General features: G+C 32.1%; 2 protein-coding genes, 1 long non-coding RNA gene and 3 other non-coding genes across 10 annotated transcripts; 3 read left to right on the top strand and 3 right to left on the bottom strand.

The window, feature by feature from the left end:
- Positions 1-3,476: 3,476 nt before the first annotated feature.
- Positions 3,477-4,210, top strand: LOC127254823 (uncharacterized). The gene is made up of 2 exons (XR_007839502.1): positions 3,477-3,630; positions 3,964-4,210. It is a non-coding gene; the product is annotated as an uncharacterized LOC127254823 (long non-coding RNA).
- A 2,273-nt stretch (positions 4,211-6,483) lies between these two features.
- Positions 6,484-8,437, top strand: LOC127253970 (mediator of RNA polymerase II transcription subunit 6). Its single transcript, XM_051278793.1, has 5 exons — positions 6,484-6,776; positions 7,068-7,242; positions 7,393-7,462; positions 7,753-7,862; positions 8,121-8,437. The coding sequence occupies exons 1-5, from the start codon at positions 6,508-6,510 to the stop codon at positions 8,271-8,273; spliced, it is 777 nt and encodes a 258-aa protein (XP_051134750.1). The 5' UTR covers positions 6,484-6,507; the 3' UTR covers positions 8,274-8,437.
- A 3,740-nt stretch (positions 8,438-12,177) lies between these two features.
- Positions 12,178-12,401, bottom strand: LOC127255069 (small nucleolar RNA U3). The gene has a single exon (XR_007839569.1). It is a non-coding gene; the product is annotated as a small nucleolar RNA U3 (small nucleolar RNA).
- A 1,839-nt stretch (positions 12,402-14,240) lies between these two features.
- On the top strand, positions 14,241-18,058 carry LOC127254752 (uncharacterized). 5 transcript variants are annotated; one of them, XM_051280019.1, is made up of 3 exons: positions 14,241-14,523; positions 14,861-14,955; positions 15,461-15,605. In XM_051280019.1, exons 1-3 carry the CDS (start codon positions 14,469-14,471, stop codon positions 15,563-15,565), a joined length of 255 nt encoding a protein of 84 aa, XP_051135976.1. In that variant the 5' UTR covers positions 14,241-14,468; the 3' UTR covers positions 15,566-15,605. The 5 variants fall into 5 exon arrangements, 4 of the variants coding, with proteins under 4 accessions (XP_051135976.1, XP_051135973.1, XP_051135972.1 ...); XM_051280016.1 differs by having other exon boundaries at positions 14,242-14,558; positions 14,889-14,955; XM_051280015.1 differs by having other exon boundaries at positions 14,244-14,558; positions 14,877-14,955.
- Positions 14,341-14,563, bottom strand: LOC127255066 (small nucleolar RNA U3). The gene has a single exon (XR_007839567.1). It is a non-coding gene; the product is annotated as a small nucleolar RNA U3 (small nucleolar RNA).
- On the bottom strand, positions 16,598-16,820 carry LOC127255065 (small nucleolar RNA U3). The gene has a single exon (XR_007839566.1). It is a non-coding gene; the product is annotated as a small nucleolar RNA U3 (small nucleolar RNA).
- Positions 18,059-18,555: the final 497 nt, after the last annotated feature.

Below are 18,555 nucleotides of genomic sequence, written 5' to 3'. Positions count from 1 at the left end.
GTTATTCCATTGCTTATTGTTATTTGAAAAAGAGCCATTTTTATTCGGTCTAAAGGGAGATCTACCCCTAACATGCATCACCTCACCATGTGACTGTTTATTAGCTTTACTTAGTTTCAAATCCACTTCTTTACTTTTTAGACCATTTACCACAACATCTAGAGTAATTACATCCCTACCATATTTTATAGCTGATTTTACATCTGAATATGTACTAGGGATTGCATTTAACATAACAATAGAGCTGTAATCATCTATGTTTTTATCCCCTGTAAGTTTTATATCTTGAATTAACTTTGAAAAAACATCTAAATTTTCATCTATTGTCTTTGAAAGATCTAATTTGAAACTAAAGAACTGTTCTAACAAATGTATCCTATTTGGAAGTGAAGTTTCAGTATACATGTTATTTAATTTGTCCCACAAATCCTCAGCTGAACCATAAGTACCTATCTTTCTAATTACATGGTCAGCTAAGTTTAAAATAATGCACGAAGATGCAAGTTCATCAAGTTCAAACCTTTCTTCAAGAGAAAGGTCTGTTGCTTGATCAGGTTCAACTGCTTTTATCAATCTTTGAGTTACAAGAACACTTCTCATCTTTTGTTTCCAAATTGCAAAATCAGATTTTCCATCAAAAGGTTGTATATTAAAAAATGCTTGACTAGCCATGAATTTTAAAATGAAGAGAAAACCAATCTGTTTTAAGAAAATGACACAAGAACAGGCCAAATTTCACAAGAAAAACTACTGGTCCTAAGAACAGATTCACTGGATCGCTTTAAAAACAAATTTATTGTTTATAAAATCTCAACAAAAAATATCCACCAGATAAGAATGCTCCAGAACAGAGAAAACTGAATAGTAACTAATCCAAGGGTTAGTTTCTTGAGAAAACTAACTTAGGAGCAGTTAATATTTCATAACACACAACCAGCTTTGCACAAACTGCTCTAACCAACACTTTAACTGTCACAATAACCTCAAACAGCCACATTTATCACAGAAACAGCCACTTAGCACAAAAACAGCCACTTAACAAACTCAAATCGCCACACTTAGTCACCCCAAAACTGAAATCTCACAAAAATATGTAACAGGGTTAGGAATGTTACCCACTCCAAGCTCCGCAACTATTCTTTGACTTTCTTTTCGTAATTCAAAGCCTCCAATCTGTAAAATCCTTCCAACTGCGCACTTAATACACAAATTAGTAAAGTTTGGATGAATCAATCAACAAGGAACTACCCAAATCAACCAAACAAGGATGATTTCAAGTCCTAATCTCCTACAGGCCTATCTTAGTCCTTAATCAAGGAGATCTAAACTTTACAGAAGTGAAAACACCATAAAAATTCAGTTTTCACTTCGACAGAACAGTAAACAACCAAGACTTCGAAAACCTTGAAATTATTTACACAAAACCTTCGGATTTTACAGAGAGAACTAGGTGTTCACTCCAGGAACTCGAAAAATCACGATTCCAGTAAACTAGCAAGCCCTAACCAGCTCTGATACCACTTGTAATCGAAATTTAGGACCTAATACTTCTAGTTTACAACTAATCGAACACATATGAAACAAGAAACATCGAATCTTTTATATACTTTCTTAATCGAAGGAGTTCGGACTCAGTTTACCCAATATTTCAACCGACTAGCAACACTTACACACAACCTCGACCCAAACACTACCGACATCCACAGAAATGCACAATCAGCGCGATTAACAACCTAATCGAAAGAAATCTCAAGATTCTAAGCCTAAATCATCGCGGACAACCAATTACACCACGAACAGCCCATAAACATAGAATCGAGAAATCAAACCGAAGAACAGCTCTAGAACAAGCTGTAATACAACCACGGTAGATGAACTTCAAGTTACGATGGCCAAACTCGCCGGAATGCACCAGACAGATCGATCGTGTTCTTCGGGAAAGCTAGGGCTCCAGAGAGTGAATATCGCGATGTGAAGGAGTGAGTATTCGTCTCTTCAGTGAACCGGGAAGCAGTGTATATATATATCAGACCCCTTGGACCGGTTTGAGGGCGGTCCAGGGCGGTTCAGGCCAACCGAACCCATCCTCCAATTCATCACTCAATCGGGTCGAACCGCGGGCACGGGATCCGAGTTTCGATAGGTCGGGTCGGGTCGAAGTGTAATATGCACAAAACATCACAGTATTAAAATTACTTCTTCCATCTTAAATACTCGATAATATTTTTTTATTTTGGTGTGTCTGATATTTTAATATTTTTAAAATAAAAAATAATTAGCTAAACATTGCCTTATGACACAATTCAAATAAAAAAAATAATATTTTCTACTGTATCATTTAATTTTTATTTTATTTTACCCATTTAAATTTTTGTATAAAAATTACACTTTACATAAAACTGATGAAGTATTATAATATATATATATATATATATTCAAGCCTATCATTTATTACTTTGATAGAAGACCTTAAAAAAGTCAAATTTAAGTGGCCTTGAAAATTGTTCAATTATATACAAATATAATTTAATTTTTTTTAATAAATATTTTGATATAACAGTGAAAATAATATATTTCTAACAAGAATTATGTAAATTTGATTTGAAATCAAATCTAAACAAATCAATAAAGAGAGAAAGGAATGCAAGTTATTCGAGTTTATTTATTGTACTATTATACTTTCTTATTTATAATAAAAATACTTTAATTATTATTATATAAAATATTTTAACCATAATTTCATATAACCAATAAAGTCGAATGATTTGTTAGATTGTAATTCAAAATTATTTTGAAAAAAATATTAATTTAATTTTTTATTTAAATAATATTTTATAAAAAAATATTGTACTTTTATTGACAACCGTACATATTAAATATTATGATTTGTTTTTTTTTTTTAAAAAAAAAATTGAAATAAAAAACAAACACATCCAACGTTTACAAACCATTTCTAGTTTCTATGAACATACAGTTTTTTATTATTATTTTAATATAATCTATTAATTATTTTATTAAAAACTAAGGACAAAATTATATAAAAAATTATTAAATTATAGTATCGTATAAAAAGCTATACAAGTTAGAAAATATTTTGAGCACAATTTTCAAAACCATTGATTCAATAATATAATTTTTTTAAAAAAAATTATTTTTTACATAAAATATTATATTAAAATAGTTAATTTTCTATTTTAAAATTAAAAAAGTGTTTATATAAAAGTTTGTATTTTTATTTTAAAATTTGAACAATAAAATATTAAAATTTGAATAATTATTTAATATAGTATAAATAAATATATAATATTTTCAATATAACATTTATTTATTTTATTATAATATAAAAGTAGGTGAAGCATAGAAAAATTCAAAGCAAATAAAAGAATACTAATGTGAATGCAAAGACCTTCTTACCACATGCATTCAAACATTTCAATCTCTCTCTCTCTCTCTCTCTCTATATATATATATATATGTATATAACCTTAATAGTCATAAATTTTAGATGCAATAAAATTAAGATGACATCCAAAGGCAAAGGCAGTGTGATGATGATTGCTACATTAATCTTTATCATGTTTGTTGTATCAATTCCTACCCAAGCTGTCAGACCAACTGCTGTTTATCAAGGTATACATACATGCATATATATATATATATTTTATTATATGAAAAGGAGTAATCATATTAATATCGAAATATCGTTAATTTCTGCATAAACTACACATATATAATTTAGATAAATTATAGTAAATGAAAATGTTGTCAAAACTTTTTATACACTGTTATCTAATAATAAGATACTATTATTTATTTAATCTCGTATAGAAAAGTAAATGTATATTTACGGAGATGGGGTTGTTTACTTACGTTTTGATTTTATATTTTAGTTTCGAATTTTGATTTGAATAATTACGTGAATACAATATTTTATGAAAATAATTTATTTATATATTTTTGTAGAGTCGCTTGGAAAGAGGCCTATATGTCCGGCGTGCGTTTGCTGTGTTCCTCAGCCTCGGCCTCTACCGGGCGGCAGTGGATGTTGCCGATGCTGCTCAACTCCCATCGAAACTCAAAGCTCGCCGTGATTAATTACTAATTCTTGAAGCTTATAAGTTCATTGGTTCTTGATATGTATTGTTGTAAAACATCGGTCTTTCTTATGGATCGATCTTTCCTCTAATTTGGTTTGAAATATTTTTCAATTTTTTTTTTTGTTGAACTATTAAGAGTTCGTTTGGTTGTGGTTTAAAATCAATTTGAAATGGATGTTGTTTTTAATTTTTATTTAAATAGTATTTTAACATGATATTTTATGAAAAAAAATAATGTATTTTTATTGAAAAATATACAAAATAAAAAGTGTTGATTTCAGTTTGAGATCACAAAAAACAAACCCTAAATTAGGGTTATATTAAAATTTTCATAATACGTAATTTTATTGATGATAAGTAGGAAATCACACGTAAATGAATTAATAAGAAGTTCTTTTCACTTTTAGGGGAGAAATAGTAATGCATTTTTTTCATTAATTTTTTTTTCTAAATTTTTAAATTAAATTATCTTATAGTTTGTAGTCTAGTTTGTACTTTAGTGTGTTATAATTAAAGATATATAAAAAAATTAATTCATTGCATAAACATATGCTCATCGAAAATTGAAGTTGATACGTCCAAATATTATTATTAAATATCAAGTATTGTTGATTGAAAATATTTTCAATGATTTTCTGTTGTTTTTAGTGTTGCAGTTGGATATTAGATGAAAAAAAAAAAAAAAAAAAAACATACAAATGGAATTCCTTCCTTGTAAAATTTTAAAATATTTTAAATAATATATATAATAATGAGAATTTTTTTACATTTGAATAGAAAATATAAATATTTAGAATATTATTGTTACTTAATTGTAGGTAATTAGATCAAATAGATCGTCACCATTGATTATAAATGTGAATGTGCATAAATAGAAGATGTATGTCAGTATATTTGGTGTATTTCTAATCATTTATAACTTATTTCCAAAATATTTTTATTATTTTTTAATTTACAAAAATTACAATAAGTTCGGTTCGCGGTATTAATAAATCATACATTGGAAATATTTCAATAATAAAAAATAATCAAATAATATGTCTGTTTATAGAGTTTGTGTTTACATTTTGAATATTAAATTTTAAATTAAATATTATGAAATAATATATATATATATAAGTATGAGAGATTTATTTGTCTAATTTTTTTTTTCGAAACAAAAAATATTTACTTTGAATAATTTTGTATTGAATCCGATTTAAAAAAAATAGTATACAAGTTTGATAAGAAATTTGACTTGTCCTTATTTTATTTTATTTTATTTTAATTTTTTTCTATCGATGAAAAAAAAAAATAAATTATCGATTTTTATTATATTAGTAAAAACAAAATTATTAATGTTTTGTTGTTGTTTTTATGATTTTTTTAGTTTTTTTTTTTTTCCAAAAACTTATATTAAATTAAATAACAAAGTAAATGAAAAGAATATGGAGTATAACTTAAAGACAAATTTTTTATTACCAACTGATTTTGAAATGAAAAATTGTCTTTGAACCCAATATAAAAAAAAAAAAAAATTTATAATCTTTTTATTATTAAAGAATAAACTTAATTATAATTTATTTGTATAAAATTTTCCTCATTTATAAAGGTTAAAAGCAACTACTCTTATTACCATTAGTTATGAGAGAAAAATTATTTTTCAACTCAATATTTAAAATAACTTATACTTAAAAATAAAATTATTTATTATTATTATTATTTTTATAACAGAATAGTACTTATACGATAATATATAGATATATATATAAATATAAACAATAAATTGTAAAATATATTGCTAAAAGTAACTTCTAATATTTTGACATCAATATATGTATAGACAGTACATTGTTAATATTTAATTTGTATTATATTAAAATATAAATAGCATATTTGTAGTGTATGTGAATTTACTAAATTAATGTTGTAAAATTTAATTAATTTGATTTGCTACAATATGATCAAACAATTATAATTTAATCAATACAATGCTTGTATAGTGTATATATTCCATTACCTACTTTCTTTTAAATGTTCGGGAGTTTAAATTTTGAATCAAATTTAAATAATAAAAAATTTAAATTAAATAATTGTACGATGTGATATAAATATGTGTTGACTTGATATTTTGAATGTAAAATTTAATTTTAATATATAATAAATAAATAATTAATTTGATATTTGTAGAAAAAAAATTAAATGAACAAATGAAATTGAAGACAGTTCTTCAAAAAACACACCAAAAAAAACTCTGTATGATACTCTCTATAAAACATGCAGTTAAAAATGTGGTTATTTAAAAATTAAAAGAGGAAATATGAGATTTGTAAAACTGCTGGGGTCAAATGAGAATATATTATATATTTTGGCCTAAGATCTATAAATTATAAAAAGTGGCCTTTTTTTAACCCCTTCATTTGGAAGACAAATGGCATCGACACCGGCGATTCCACCCGGGGCGGGGGCGGCCGCGGCCGCGGCGGGGAGCGGTGGAGTAGATGGCCTCGCGCCTCCGCCGCCGCCGGGTACGGACATGACGGGGATATGTTTTCGGGATCAGCTATGGCTCAACACGTATCCGCTCGATCGAAACCTAGTTTTTGATTACTTCGCACTTTCTCCGTTCTACGACTACTCATGCAACAATGAGCAGCTTCGAGCTCGTGCTATTCACCCCCTTGACATCTCTCAACTCTCGTGAGTGTTTTTGACTTGCTACTTTCAGCCTCAGATTTTAGAATTCAGGGAAATGTTCGTCTGTGAATTTATGAAATTCGATTTGTTGAAATTGGACTACTGTTCTGTGGCAATACAAAATTTTTTGCTTTGTTGTGAAAATGAATATTTGGAATTTGAGATTACTAGCACATGGCGTTTGCCTTGTTTGAATTGTAGCTTAACAATGCAATTCTACTAGTTTGAAATTATCATAGTTTGCATATGTTAAATTGAAGTTTGTAGTGTTTAAGAGTGTTTTTGTTTTTGAAGGAAGATGACAGGAACAGAATACATGTTGAGTGAGGTGTTGGAGCCTCATTTGTTTGTCTTTAGAAAGCAAAAGAGGGATGGCCCTGAGAAGGTTACACCTATGCTGACATACTACGTTTTGGATGGATCAATATACCAAGCACCTCAGCTTTGCAACGTTTTCGCATCCCGAGTTGTTAGTATTTGTTAGCCTTTATTCATCCATCGTTTTGACGAGAACTGTATAGAACGAAATTGTATAGGCATTGGTGTGTATAATGTCTTGTTGATTGTTGGAATTTCTGGGCTTGCTTGATTAGACTAAAATTTTATCCTTGTTGGGCAGGGGCGTGCGCTGTACCATATATCGAAGGCGTTTAACACTGCATCATCAAAGTTGGAGAAAGTTGGATATGGTATCTTCTGAGCTCTAATCCTTTCTGTTATTGTGAGGGACTCTCTAATGTGTATCGTCCCATGTGTGGAAAAAACCAATTTGCAAGAACTAACTATCAAATGAGTGAACTTTTACTGCTCTGAGTTATGTTAAATCTTCTTCTTCTTGTTATTCTGAATGATGGTGGCACGATTCTAGTTTTTCGTTATCCTGAATGAATGTTTTCTCCTTTTTGTGGTCTTTTTTTATATTTACAGTGGATTTGTCTTACCAAGTATCTTGATTTAGTTGTGCTTCTTTTGACAACAGTTGAGGCTGAAAGTGAGGATTCACCATCAGAAACAAAGACTGCTAAAGAAGCTATTGATTTCAAGGAACTTAAGCGCGTGGATCATATTCTTGCTTCGCTGCAGCGCAAGGTAGATATATGATCGGTTCATTGAAAAGGACATACTGTTTTAATCATACCCAGGATCACACATTCTTAAAATGGTGTAAATTGATATAAATCAGCCACTCGTTCTTGAAGTTTATTACCTCTATTAATCAAATACTTTTCGTGGCATGGAGAAAGTAGAGCATTATCCCAAAATTATCACATGGAATTGTCATCTCTTTCAATTCTTACACGATGGAAGTTTGGTCGGTAACTGATGTTTGGATATTTTATTGCGCAGCTTCCACCAGCTCCACCACCACCGCCTTTTCCGGAAGGCTATTCCCCTCCCACTGCAGAAGGTGAGAAGACCTCCGAAACCCAGCAAACAGAGCCTGCAGCAGCTGTAGATCCCATCATCGACCAAGGCCCATCAAAGAGAATGAAGACTTGATACCGACATGAACAAACTATTGATTCCTCAGATGATCAAACTAACTGCTAACTTCTGACCCAAGTGATCGATCAATCAGAAACGTTGTTTAGCTTGAAAAACTAGATATAGATAGGATACACTCATTTATAACATTTTTACTGAAAAACTAAAATGTTCCTTAATCTTTTGTTATTTTAATGTTATTTTGTAATGTGGCATAGCCAAGAACCCCACAATGTGGATGGTCTTTGAACTCAAGGATGCATAGGTACATTTAGTGAAGACTTAAGGCAAAAGTGCTTATAATTCACATGTGATTTTAAAAGTTAGCATCATACTACCCATTATCTAAAAATTGCACAAGGTTAATATTATGTAAGAGAATTTTATGCAATTTTTAAATCAAAAGAAAAAGATAGTGCAAATTTTTTAAACTAGTGGATCATAAATATACTATCATGTAGCCCAGTCTTCTCAAAATACAAAGGCTCTCTTTCTATATCATAATATATTTTGTAAAGTTTTGAAACTATTTATCATTCACATCAGAGGAGCCTAAATTTTTTTTCTAAATTATAGCATTTTAAAAGATGAATGTTTTGAAGTTCATATTCTACTTTTTAAAATATGCATATGCATATGTATTGTATCTTTTTCAATAGTATGATTCAATCATAGACAATAGCCATAACATCTACAGCCAATATGGCAATAAGAGGCAAGACAAAGTATGCTTGTAAATACATAAAATGGAAATATATTCAAAACACAACTTAAAAAATGAAGATAAATAAATAAATGAAAGCATAGAAACTCAATGCAAAGACTGTCTCCTTCTACTACTTATTCCCAATGTGTATATAACATAGGAATAATTAAGATGGAACAACAATTTGCATTAGTCATCAAATCTAGCAGCAAAAATACCAGCCAAAGCTAGTGTGATTAGTTCTATGTTTCTCTCCTACAAGTTTTGTAAGTGCTGAGCATAACACTCTTATGGTTCCAACAGAGTTAAAAACTACAATTTCGACGAAGTATTTTAACTCTTATGGTTTCAATATAGAGAGTAACCTACAATTTCTTATTTTAATATATTCAACAACTCTATAGTTCCAATGCCATCAAATGTTTGGAATATAGTTGCACATATACATATATATATATATATATATATTATCCAACACCAATCAACCATTAATGAAGAATATCAATAATCACTATGCATAGAAAGCCTATATATACAGCCATATTCTGAATATTTATCTCAACAGAACTATATACTACTACAATACAGAAATATGTAGAAAACAAACAAGAATCTTGAACAGCCATATGAGTGTGTGTGAATGTAAATGTGCAGACATACTTGCCATTGCCTCGAGGATATGTCTTGCTTGTTTGTGCTGCCCAGCTCCCATTGAAACTCAAGACTTCCCGGAATCTACATCGCCTTAATTGTCCTGCCATATGTTAGTTGAAATAAGGTTGTCACTACTTGCAGGAATAATTATGTAATAAGATGGATACATATCAATCAATGCATATATCATGAACTACTGCATCATCCTGTCTCTGATGATGAGTTTTTAATCTAATTTGTTGGTTTTCATTCCCATCAAATGCTTGGATAAAATCACAAATCAAAACATCAATGATGAATATCAGTATTACTGCTAAAAACACAAAAATATGTACAAAAAATGAATCTTGAACAGCAAAAATTTGGATATTGGTGGCCAATGTGTCAGCGGACGCTCCGGTCGAGCAGCCATGGTTCATCCATGTACAAGCCTATAGAACAGATCCTGTTCAAGTAAGGTCGTGCCCTCCATTGCTGGGTTCTTCTTTATTTCTATTGCCTTCTTCCTATATGTTCCCGATGTGGGACTATTATTATAATTACAATAGATTAATGACTATTATTACTTAATCTGTAGCACGCTTTAGAGTCTATCTGGAATATATACATTATTCATCTTAAAAATTATCTAAAAATCAATAACATTTTTTTTTCTACATAATACTGTAATCTATATACTTAAAAAAAATTACTTAAATTATATTATCTAAAACAAATTGCACAAAAAATAAAACTAACAAAAAAATTAAAGATCCTAGTAGTTTTTACCCCTGTATGTAAAATCAAACTATGATTGTAAATACATATAATGCAAAGCACATAGCTTTAAAAATTTAAAAAAAGGCAATAAATGTAATATAGAAATTCTATGTACCCAATATTGAGATAATTATGATTATTATATCATATTATTAAGTAACTCTAATAATAAATCAATATTATTATGTGATATTATATTAACAATTAAAAATATATTTACATAATATGAAATTGATAATATCTCAATATACAGAATGTGAATGCCAAGACTTCCTTCTTTCCACTTCTTTCCCTATGTGTATTAAAAGTGATAATATCCAAAAGCAATTCATTTACTCATCCAATCTAGCAGCAAAAATGGCAGCCAAAGCTGGTGTGATTAGTTCTATTGGTAGCACTTATGCTTGTTGCCTTTGTTGTCTCTCCTACTTTCCCATATGGTGAAGCTACCAGAACAACCACTGATGTTCAAGGTAAACTCTCTAGAAACATGTTTGGAATCCATAAAAGTTTCTGATCTATTAAAAAAAAAAAGGATGGACTCTGGTTATGTACTTATAGTTCATCTTTTCCACAAGTTTAGAAAGTGCTAAGCTCAACATTCTTTTTGTTCAAATAGAGAAGAACCTACAATTTCAACGTCTTTCAATGTCTTACTTCAATAAGTTCAATTATATATTTTGCTCTATGGTTATAGTGAAGTTCCTCTATATTCATATAAACAAATCTTCTAGAAGGATAACAACCCCTATCTTACTATGTGCTCAACTCTATGTAATCCTACGACAAATGGAGTTTTTCTTATTCGTATTAATAGCTACTCTACATGAAATACTTTTATACGCTGCTAACGATGTAACATTGTGTATATTGATGAGTTTGTGTATGTATGAATGTACATGTGCAAAGATACTTGCCAAGGGGGGAGTATGCCCTGATTGTGTATGCTGTAAGCCTCCACAGCGCCTGTGCTGCCCTTGCTGCGCGGCTCCCATTGAAACTCAAGACTCGCCGGCATCTATCTCACCTTAATTGTCCTGCCGTATATTAGTAGAAATAAGCTCATCACTACTTTGAGGAATAATTAAATCTTAAGATGGATAAGTATCAATCAATGCATATATCATCCTGTCTCTGGTGATGAGTCTTTAATCTAACTTGATTTTCAAAGCCACGACATCACATGTTTGCAATATAGTTGGGCATATATTGTATATATATCCAACATCATTAATGATAAAATATCAATAATCTTTAAGCAGAAAACATTTATATATACATATAGCCATATTCTGGATCTTTATCTCCACAGAACTATATATTACTGCTGCTAAAACACAAAAATATGTAGGAAACAAGAATCTTGAGCAGCGAAAATTAGGATATTTGTCGCCAAGAGGTACTGGATTAAGGTTTGAAATACTAACTGGTCGTCCATTACTGAATTGATCTGACCCAGTGCCAAAGTCCATTATCAAGGTGTATTTGCATCTGTTCAATTGCTATTCAGAGTTTTTGCAGACTAGTTAGAAACAATATTTGCACATCAGGAGTCATAAGGGCAGGTAGAAGTTTTTCAAATAATGGTGATTTTGTAGCAGAACTTTACACAGCATGGGTGCAGGAAGAATTGGGGTGACTTCACTTCACCATTGGCATGCCTTCCTGCAGCAAGAACAAATATTAGGCTTCAATTCAACAAGAAGATCAACAGCTTCCAGGTCTCAAGATTGTTGTATTTATGCCTTCAAACCTCTCTATGACATCATTCAGAAGTAAAGAAAAAAAAGATTGGTTATTAGTCTGTCAGACAGCTGCTGGACCATCCGGGTCTGACCGGAGCCAGGCCAAGAACGATCCTATGCGGGTACCAGTGACACAGCCAAGCCGAGCCAAGGGACCTGCTACTCACGCTCTGGTCGAGCAGCCATGGCTCATCCACCAGACTAGGTTTCTTGCCTCCTTAGAACTCAAGGATGCAGAGGTACGAGCCTATAGAACAGATCCTGTTCAAGTAAGGTCGTGGCCTCTATTGCTGAGTTCTTCTTTATATTTATTGCCTTCTTGTTATATGTTCCCGATGTGGGTTAGACATAAGAAGAATAAAGATTATTATTACTGTTATTATTTAATTATAGATTTAGGGTTTGCTACTATTATTTAATTCTTATAATTGTTATTTATTGTTGCTGGATCTATAACACGTTTTAGAGTGCGCCCCTATACAAAACATTATTCATTTGATTTGAACCTCACTCTTTAATATATTAACTTACACACAATATACGCTTTTTCTTTTTTTGCCATAACACTAAACTTAGAAGTTATCTAAACTATATCATTCTTATAACAAGAACGCAAATCATGCTAGAAAATATGTAAAATATGAATAAATGCAAAGCACATAACTTCAAAGATGAAAAAAGCAATAAATGAGAGCATATAAATTCAAAGTAGACAAAATGTGAATGTATAATAGGAATAAGATCCAACAACAACTTGCATTAGCAGCAAAAATGGCTTGTTGCCTCTGTTCTCTCTCCTATCTTTCCATATGATGAAGCTTCCAGAACAACTACTGATGTTAAAGGTAAACTATCTAGTTCCAGTTTGGGGATCCATGGAGATTCAATTTTCATGGCATGTATTCTAATTTTTAACCTAATTCCTCTTCTGATGGCCGGTCCAATCTTTGATTAAAAAACGAAAATATACGTTGGTTATGTTTTCATGGCTTCCACAAGTTTCGAAAAGTAATGAGCTTAACATGCTTATTGTTCCAATAAAGAAATGAACCTAGAATGCCAACAAAATCTTTCAATTTCTTATTCTAATATGTTCAACTCAAATATTCCTCAATGGTTAAAATAAAGTTCCTTTTATACATATAAACAAATATTCGAGAGGATAACAATCCATACTGTTCCAAAGAAGAAAGTTCTAAATGAACAATTTATTATTTTACTATGTTTAACTCTATGTATCCATTTGACAACAAAGTGTCTCTGATTCATATTGATAGCTACTCTAGGAGAAAATTTTTTATGTGGTGCTAACAATGTCATAACTCCAAAAAGTTTCATTTATGCTCCTACCTGTTTTATCTGTATATGATGAGTGTGTGTGTGAATTTAAATGTGCAGATATACATGCCAAGAGGGTTGTATGCCCTGCTTGTTTGTTCTGTAAGCCTCCACAGCTCCTACGCTGCCCGGCTACAGTTACAGCTCAATACTCACTGGCAAGACTCAAAAAATATGTACAAAACAAAGGATCTTGAACAGCTAAAACTCTGATATTTGTGGCCAAGAGGTGATAGAATAAGGCTGAAAATGCTAACTTGTCGTTCATTATTTAATTGATCCAACCCAATAGTACCCGTCTTGAGAATGTCCAATACCAAAGTCCCTGAATGGTTATGTTATATCCCAGATCAAGTTGAACACTAAAAGTTAACCTGAATAATGAACTGGCATTCGCACACCCGAAAGTCAACTTCTTGCAACACAAAAACTAACTACACTACTTTCTTGTAGATATCTTTTGCCTGTCATGAATTCACAAAGATGTGCAGACACCAGTTAGCTCACATTCTACCATTAGTCCTGTCTTGTGATGTGCAGTTTCCCAACTTCCTATGTTTGTTGCTCTTGCTCTATTTTTTCTGGTGTCATCTTAAATGGATATGTACCCAAATCAACCCATCAATGGCAATCCCAACGCTCAGCTGCCCTAATTCATCAAAGGGTTGACTTAAATACACATATGTAACCATATACACGACTTCTTGCACCACACTAGGGGCAAACGAAAAAAATAACATGGGAGATTCTAAAATACATACGCATTGGCAATGGCCACACATCCCTTCTAACCGTAAGATCCAACGTCCAAAATACGAAACAGTCTTGAATTAGATAAAGATGAAAAGAAGGAACAAGCCTAAAAAGGAAGAAAAGGGTTAGTCTGTCAGACAGCTGCAGGACCATCCGGCCGAACCGAAGCCAGGCCAAGAACGATCCTCTGCGGGTCCCGATGGCACAGCCGAGCCGAGCCGGGGGACCTGCTAATCACGCTCTGGTCGAGCAGCCATGGTTCATCCACCAGACCGGGTTTCTTGCCTCCTTAGAACTCAAGGATGCAGAGGTACGAGCCTATAGAACAGATCCTGTTCAAGTAAGGTCGTGGCCTCTAGTGCTGAGTTTTTCTTTATCTATATTTCCTTCTTCTTAAATCTTTGCGATGTGGGATAGATATAAGAATGTTATTATTAAATTACTATTTAATTATAGGTTAGGGTTTTGTTACTATTATTATTTAAATATTAGATAATTTAGATCTATAACTTTCAAAACGAAAAAAAAGCAATAAATGAAAGTATAGAAAATCAAAGTAGACAGAATGTGAATGCAAGGACTTTCTCCTCCTACTTATTCCCTATATGTCCATATAAAATAGCAATAAAATCCAACAATTACATTAGGCATCAAATCTAGCAGCAAAAATGGCAGGCAAAGCTACTGTGATAAGTTCTTATGCCATATGGTGAAGCTGCCAGAACAACTACTAATGTTCAAGGTAAACTATCTAGTTTCATTCCATAGAAGTTTAATTTTCATGGCATGTATTCTAATTTTTAACTAATTCTTTTTCTGATAATTGGTTCAAACTTTGATTAAAAAAAGAAGATAGATTAGTTATATTTCAGGGCTTCCACAAGTTTTAAAAGTATGAAGCTTAACATTCCTATTGTCCCAATAAAAAGATGGAATCTACAATTCCAACAAAATCATTCAATTTGTTATTCTAATATGTCCAACTCAATATAATAAAATTCTTTTTATGCACATAAACAAATAATCCAGGAGGATAGCGACTCATATTGTTCCAAAGATGAAATTTCTAAATAAACAATTTATTAGTTTACTATGTTTAACTCTATGTATTCCTTTGACAACAGAGTTCTCTATGTATGCGGTGCTCACTATGTCATACCTATCTATATATATCCAAAATGTTTAATTTATGCTCCTACCTGTTTATCTATATGTTGATTAGTGTGTGTATGAATGTAAATGTGCAGAGAGCCAGAGATACTTGCCTAGGGGGGGTGTATGCCCTTGCTTGTTTGTGCTGTAAGCCTCCACAGGGCCTATGCTGCCCAGCTCCTGGTAAAGCTCAAGACTAACCGGCATCTGTGTCGCCTTAATTGTCCTGCCATACAGTAGTAGATATAAGCTCGTCACTACTTCCAGGAATAAATATCACATTATGGATATGTATCAATCAATGCATATATCATGAACTACAGCATCAACCTGTCTCTGATGATGTAGCTAATCTAAGTTGGTTTTCAATGCCATCAAATGCTCGGAATATAATTGCTTATATCCAACACCAATAAAACCACTAATGATGAATATCAAATCAGTATGAAGAAGAAGCTTACATATATAGCCATACTCTGGATCTTTATCTCCATAGAACTATGTTTACTGCAAAACACAAGAATATATACAAAACAAAGGATCTTGGACAGCTAAAATTGGGATATTTGTGTCCAAGAGGTACTACATTAAGCGCGGAAATGCTAACCTGTCACATTATGTAATTGATTCGATCCAATAGCAACTGTCTTGAGAATGTCCAGTACCAAAGTGCCCGAATGGGTCCTGAAACTAGTTGAAAACTGAATGGTATCTTGAATAAGGAACCGGCATTTGTACACCCGAATGTCAACTTCTTGCAACACAAAAAACTAATTACATTTATTTTCTTGTAGATATCTTTTGCTGTCATGAATTCATAAAGATGTGCAGACACCAGGTAGCTCACATCATATGCTACCAATAGTCCTGCCTTGTGATCTGCAGTTTCCCCAACTACCTATGGCCGTCGCTCCTGCTCCTCTATTTCTGGTGTTATCTTAAAATGGATATGAACCCAAATCAACCCATTAATGGCAATCCCAACGCTCAGATGCCCTAATTCATCAGAGGGTTGGACTTAAACACACACATATCATATGTAAACCACATACATACACGACTTCTTGCATCAAACTGGGGGTATAGGAAGAAAATGAGTGGGAGAAATTCTAATATACGCATTGGCAATGGCCATTTTGTTCTGCGACGACCACAGATCCCTTCTAACTGTAAAATCCAACATCCAAAATAAGATGAAAAGAAGGGAACAAGCTAAAACCAAAAAGGGTGTTAGTCTGTCAGACAGCTGCTGGACCATCCGGGTCTGACCGGAGCCAGGCCAAGAACGATCCTCCGCGGGTCCAGTGACACAGCCAAGTCGAGCCAAGGGACCTGCTAATCACGCTCTGGTCGAGCAGCCATGGCTCATCCACCAGACTAGGTTTCTTGCCTCCTTAGAACTCAAGGATGCAGAGGTACGAGCCTATAGAACAGATCCTGTTCAAGTAAGGTCGTGCCCTCTGTTGCTGAGTTTTTCTTTATCTATATTTCCTCCTCCTTAAATCTTTGCGATGTGGGATAGATATAAGAATGTTACTATAAAATTACTATTTAATCATAGGGTTAGGGTTTTGTTACTATAATTATTATTATTTAATTATTAGATCTATACACGTTTTAGAGTCTACGGAAGAATACCCATTATTCATCTTAATTTCACTCTCCAATAAAAAGTAAACTAAGCACAATATATCTTTATGTTCACATTCAGTTAGACACTCATACTTATTCCCTGTGTGTATATATAAAATAGGAATAAAATCCGACCACAATTTACGTTAGTCATCAAATCTAGCAGGAAAAGCTACTGTGATAAGTTCTTATGCCATATGGTGAAGCTGCCACAACAACTACTGATGTTCAAGATAAACTATCTAATTCCCTTTTGGGGACCATGTAAGTTTGATCTTCAAGGCATTTATTCTAATTTTTGGCATAATTCCTCTTAGATGATTGGTTCAGATTTTTATTAAAAAAAGAAGATATAAATTGGTTATTTATCTCTTCCACAAGTTTAGAAATCACTGAACTTATCACTCATATTGTTCCAATGAAGAGATGTACCTACAATTTCAACAAAATCTTTCAGTTTCTTACTCTAATATCTACCAACTCAATATTTTACTCAATGGTTATAACTTATAATAAAGTTCCTTTACATATACAAATATATATTCTAGGAGGATAACAACTCATATTGTTCCAAAGAAGAAATTCTAAATGAACAATTTCTTATTTTATCATGTTTAACTCTATATATTCCTTTTGACAGAGGAATTTCTTATTGATAGCTACTCTAGGAGAATTTTTGTTTATGTGGTGCTAACAATGTCATAACTATCTATATATCTCCAAAAATGTTTCATTTATGCTCTCCCTGTTTATCTGTATGACTGTATGTTGATTAGGGTGTGTGTATGAATGTAAATGTGCAGAGAGCCAGAGATACTTGCCTAGGGGGTGGGTATGCCCTGCACCTCCACAGCGCCTACACTTCCCACCTCCTGGTAAAGCTCAAGACTAACCGGCATCTGTCTCGCCTTAATTGTCCTGCCATACAGTAGTAGATATAAGCTCAACTCTACTTCCAGGAATAATTATATCATAGAATGGATACGTATCAATCAATGCATATATCATGAGCTACAGCATAAACCTGTCTCTGATGCTGTAGCTAATCAAAGTTGGTTTTCAATGCCATCAAATGCTTGGAATATAGTTGCATATATATATATATATAACATATCCAACACCAATGAAAATACTAATGATGAATATCATATCAGTATGAAGAAAAGACCTACATATATAGCCATATTCACAGGACTATATATTACTGCAAAACACAAAAATATGTACAAAAAGAAAGGCCAAAAGGTACTAGATTAAGGATGGAAATGCTAACTTGTCTTTCATTATTTGATTGATCCGACCCAATAGCACCCGTTTTGAGAATGTCCAATACCAAATTCCCTGAATGGTTAAGTTATATCCCCAATCAAGTTGAACACTAAACGTTATCCTGAATAATGAACTGGCATCTGTACACCCAAAAGTCAACTTCTTGCAACACAAAAAAATAACTACATTCACTTTCTTGCAGTTATCATTTGCTATCATGAATTCATAAAGATGTGCAGACACCAGTTAGCTTTGCAATTAACTCACATCACATGCTACCAATAGTCCT

The sequence above is a fragment of the Andrographis paniculata genome, unplaced genomic scaffold (assembly GCF_009805555.1).
Source record: "Andrographis paniculata isolate CXL003 unplaced genomic scaffold, ASM980555v1 Contig52END, whole genome shotgun sequence".
Classification (NCBI taxonomy): Eukaryota; Viridiplantae; Streptophyta; class Magnoliopsida; order Lamiales; family Acanthaceae; genus Andrographis; species Andrographis paniculata.
This window is presented reverse-complemented; position numbering and strand designations above follow the sequence as displayed.

Bases quoted from the DNA above. Each gene is read 5' to 3' on its own strand.
- LOC127254752 (XM_051280015.1), top strand. From the start codon at position 14,413: ATGGCACAGCCGAGCCGAGCCGGGGGACCTGCTAATCACGCTCTGGTC. The intron at 14,559-14,876 runs GTCGTGGCCTCT...CAAATCTAGCAG, and splicing joins ACAGATCCTGTTCAAGTAAG to CAAAAATGGCAGGCAAAGCT. The intron at 14,956-15,460 runs GTAAACTATCTA...GTAAATGTGCAG, and splicing joins AACAACTACTAATGTTCAAG to AGAGCCAGAGATACTTGCCT.
- LOC127253970 (XM_051278793.1), top strand. From the start codon at position 6,508: ATGGCATCGACACCGGCGATTCCACCCGGGGCGGGGGCGGCCGCGGCC. The intron at 6,777-7,067 runs GTGAGTGTTTTT...TTGTTTTTGAAG, and splicing joins CTTGACATCTCTCAACTCTC to GAAGATGACAGGAACAGAAT. The intron at 7,863-8,120 runs GTAGATATATGA...TTTATTGCGCAG, and splicing joins TTGCTTCGCTGCAGCGCAAG to CTTCCACCAGCTCCACCACC.